The sequence below is a fragment of the Lottia gigantea genome (assembly GCF_000327385.1).
Source record: "Lottia gigantea unplaced genomic scaffold LOTGIsca_190, whole genome shotgun sequence".
NCBI lineage: Eukaryota > Metazoa > Mollusca > Gastropoda > Lottiidae > Lottia > Lottia gigantea.
Window position 1 is genome coordinate 72,902 of NW_008708359.1, and position 3,008 is coordinate 75,909.

Consider the following 3,008-nt stretch of genomic DNA (forward strand, 5'->3'; position numbering starts at 1 on the left):
ATCCCCACATGGTAAAAATATCGTATCTCGTAATAAAATGAAGAATAATACCGATAGAGTTCTTTATTTTTATGATTATTGAATATTTAAAGTTAAGTATGTTGATATAAATGTGATATTATCATTCGAATACACTTATTTGTGTATCTAAATACGACAACACTGATTTTATTAACTTTTGATAACAGTGACGAGTTCAAAGATATTTCGTGACTGTGCAGGTTATTGTAAGTCATGTTAACTACGTTTGAGGTCTCAAATGAATAAAAATGCATGGAAGTTTTATAGAAATACTTACTTCTTTAGTGTAAACAAATGTCTGTCGTCGAGTTACGAGGTTTTAACTGTAATTTTTTAAGCCAATTAAAATTTCGAGTATTTGTCACATGCTAATATTATTAATTCTAATTGGACTAGAGTTGCGACGTTTTTACACAAGGTGTATTAACGGTATTAGATGTAAACAATAACATAAAATGATTTTGACCAAAATCGAGATACGAGGTTTTAGAAGCGCAACGACGATATTATCCTTTGATGGTATAAACATAAAAAGTTAGTGAATTTTTCCAATGATTATGCCAATTGAGCTCAGAAAAGCATTGGGTGTTTTTGTTTGTTTACAATTTCTTGTAATCTATATGTTTGTTCAGAATGTGACGTTATGTGTAATGTTTTATAGAATTGGTCTATCTAAAGAAGGACGGGATATTCTGATATTTACTTTGGGTAAAAAAGATAACAGTAAACCGGTACCACATGTATTATTATTGGGTAATGTGTATGGTACCGATTTGATTAGTAGAGAGTTATTATTACAGTTAATACAACATTTAGTAGAAAGCTATCTTACTGATGATACAGTCACTGAGGTAAATTGATATTTTTTATATTTTGTTGATATTAAATCCAAGCATTCTCAGCTTATTTGAATCTTAGGAAGACATTACATAGGAATTAACGATCACTTTTCATGCATCGTGATTCACTCCTCATTTTCCAGAAAGGTTACATAGGGTTCATATTTATCTTATTCATTTGTCACTTGGACTTTAGCACAACCATTCTTCAAAAGAAATGAACTTAACTGATTGAAATTATAAAATGAACGCCTATGTAAGCAGTCTGTTGAAAACACAATCTTAATTCCTTGGAATGACCTGTGAAATGTGACACATGACAAGTGAATCGTTCTTTCCTGTGTTATGTCTTTGGAAAATGGTTAGTACCCCCACTTCATTTCTATCAATGAAAATATGATTTTTGCCAATAAAATGTGTCTGAAATTTTTTTTATAACTTTCTATGGTTCTATGGGAGGTTTCAACTAAGCTGAGACCGAGCTGGACACTGCCACTGCAACCAAGACAATCTTTGTATGGTATGTGTAATACATCTGTTTTACTGACCTTCATCTGTAACAGCCTTAAAAGGCTTTGTTTCCTATTGAATTTTATATAATTTTTTTCTAGTTATTAGAATCTACAGTGATACATATTATACCTACATTAAATCCTGATAAAGGACAGAAAATGAAACCTGATAATTGTATGGGTGAAGCAGATTCAGCTTTATTTACTTTTCCTGGTAAGTCATTACTCTAGAAGACTTGCAGGATTTAGTCCCTGAATACTGATATTTACACATGTTAAATACTGTCATATATTGACAATCTTGTTTTCTTAACCATTTGATAAATCCTGAATTCTTTAATTTTGTTAAGCTTCAAAGTCGATTTTCTCGAAAGTTTGAAAAAATTCTGAATTTCTGTTTTCGACTGTAATAGATAGCAGACATGTTAAACTACCGTTTGCAACAAAAATTATACCTCTCGGGCCAAAATTGGCTGAGTTATCGCCATTTAAGTGTGGGGGTTGGGGTCGGCAGGCAGCCTATACATTCTCTATACAGTGTAGTTGCACAGGTTGGGGTGAAGACCAAAACTTTGACAGACTGTTGTTCGAAAACTATCAGGGATGTAAAGCTGCAGTTGGAACTGAAGGTACAAACACTGTACAGGAAAATACTACTTTCCTTTAAGAAAATCCTGATATCTTGTTAAGAAAATCCTGTTTTTTGTCTAATATTTCAATACAATTGTTGTATTCTTTCAGATGGATCTGATTCATTTACTACTGATTATCCTGAAGTGAAAGCTTTTACTAACTGGATGAATAATAAACAAATAACAGCTAGTTTTATTTTACGTGGTGGAAATCAACAGGTTGAATATCCTAAACTCAATACAGGTTTGTATATTTTGATGAGTACAGGTACATTCTTCGTGAATGTCTTGAAAATTACTTGAATAATAAAATCTTCATTTCTTATCTAATTTTATTTGCATTACCATTTTTCATAATCTTACAAGTTTTCTAATGCTATCTTGTTTTAATGACAATATCTTTTAACCAATCAAAGGATGTCATCTAGGAACCATTTCCAACCCAAGTTGTTGTCATATTGCCATCCTACAATTCATCATAGTTATCTGAAAAAGAATCCTACATTAATGCTTTGATTGGTTGAAAACAATGCACTTAGAACAGTACTGCAGTAGAAAACTTGTTAGATTACAATGGAGACAAAAAGATGAAAAAAGAGAAACAAAATGGCTATCTTATATCAATTAGATTACAGTATCGTAACAATAAAGCAGAGATAAAATAAAAATAAAATGCATACATTTCGTGCTAGTGTTATGAAATTATTTTGTGTTTTTTTATAGATAATGAGGATACATCAGAAGTATTAAAATTAGCCTCAGTATATGCTAATCATCATACAGTATTACGTGGTATTAAATATGTCAAAGCTGTAACAGTTCCTCAAGGCACATTACAGGTTGGTCCTTTTGGTTTTTTCAGATAACAAAAATTCAACTTTTAGTACGCCCACATCTCTCTATGTTCACAAAGCAAAAATGCAACAAAGCATTAAACAAATTTTTTTACTGGTCTAAATTTAGTTGATCAAAATGGGGAAATTCAGAAAGAAAGAAAAAGATAC

The 3,008-nt window shown here is 31.2% G+C and overlaps 1 protein-coding gene across 1 annotated transcript in view; it reads left to right on the top strand.

The window, feature by feature from the left end:
* LOTGIDRAFT_226642 (hypothetical protein) overlaps positions 1 to 1,603 on the top strand; it is a gene marked incomplete at both ends in the record, with an annotated part of 24,659 nt that extends 23,056 nt beyond the window's left edge. Inside the window, 2 exons of the mRNA XM_009052894.1 lie at positions 683 to 872; positions 1,472 to 1,603. Coding sequence (XP_009051142.1) covers positions 683 to 872; positions 1,472 to 1,603 — 322 coding nt within the window. The remainder of the gene's footprint in view (positions 1 to 682; positions 873 to 1,471) is intronic.
* Between the last annotated feature and the right edge of the window lie 1,405 nt (positions 1,604 to 3,008).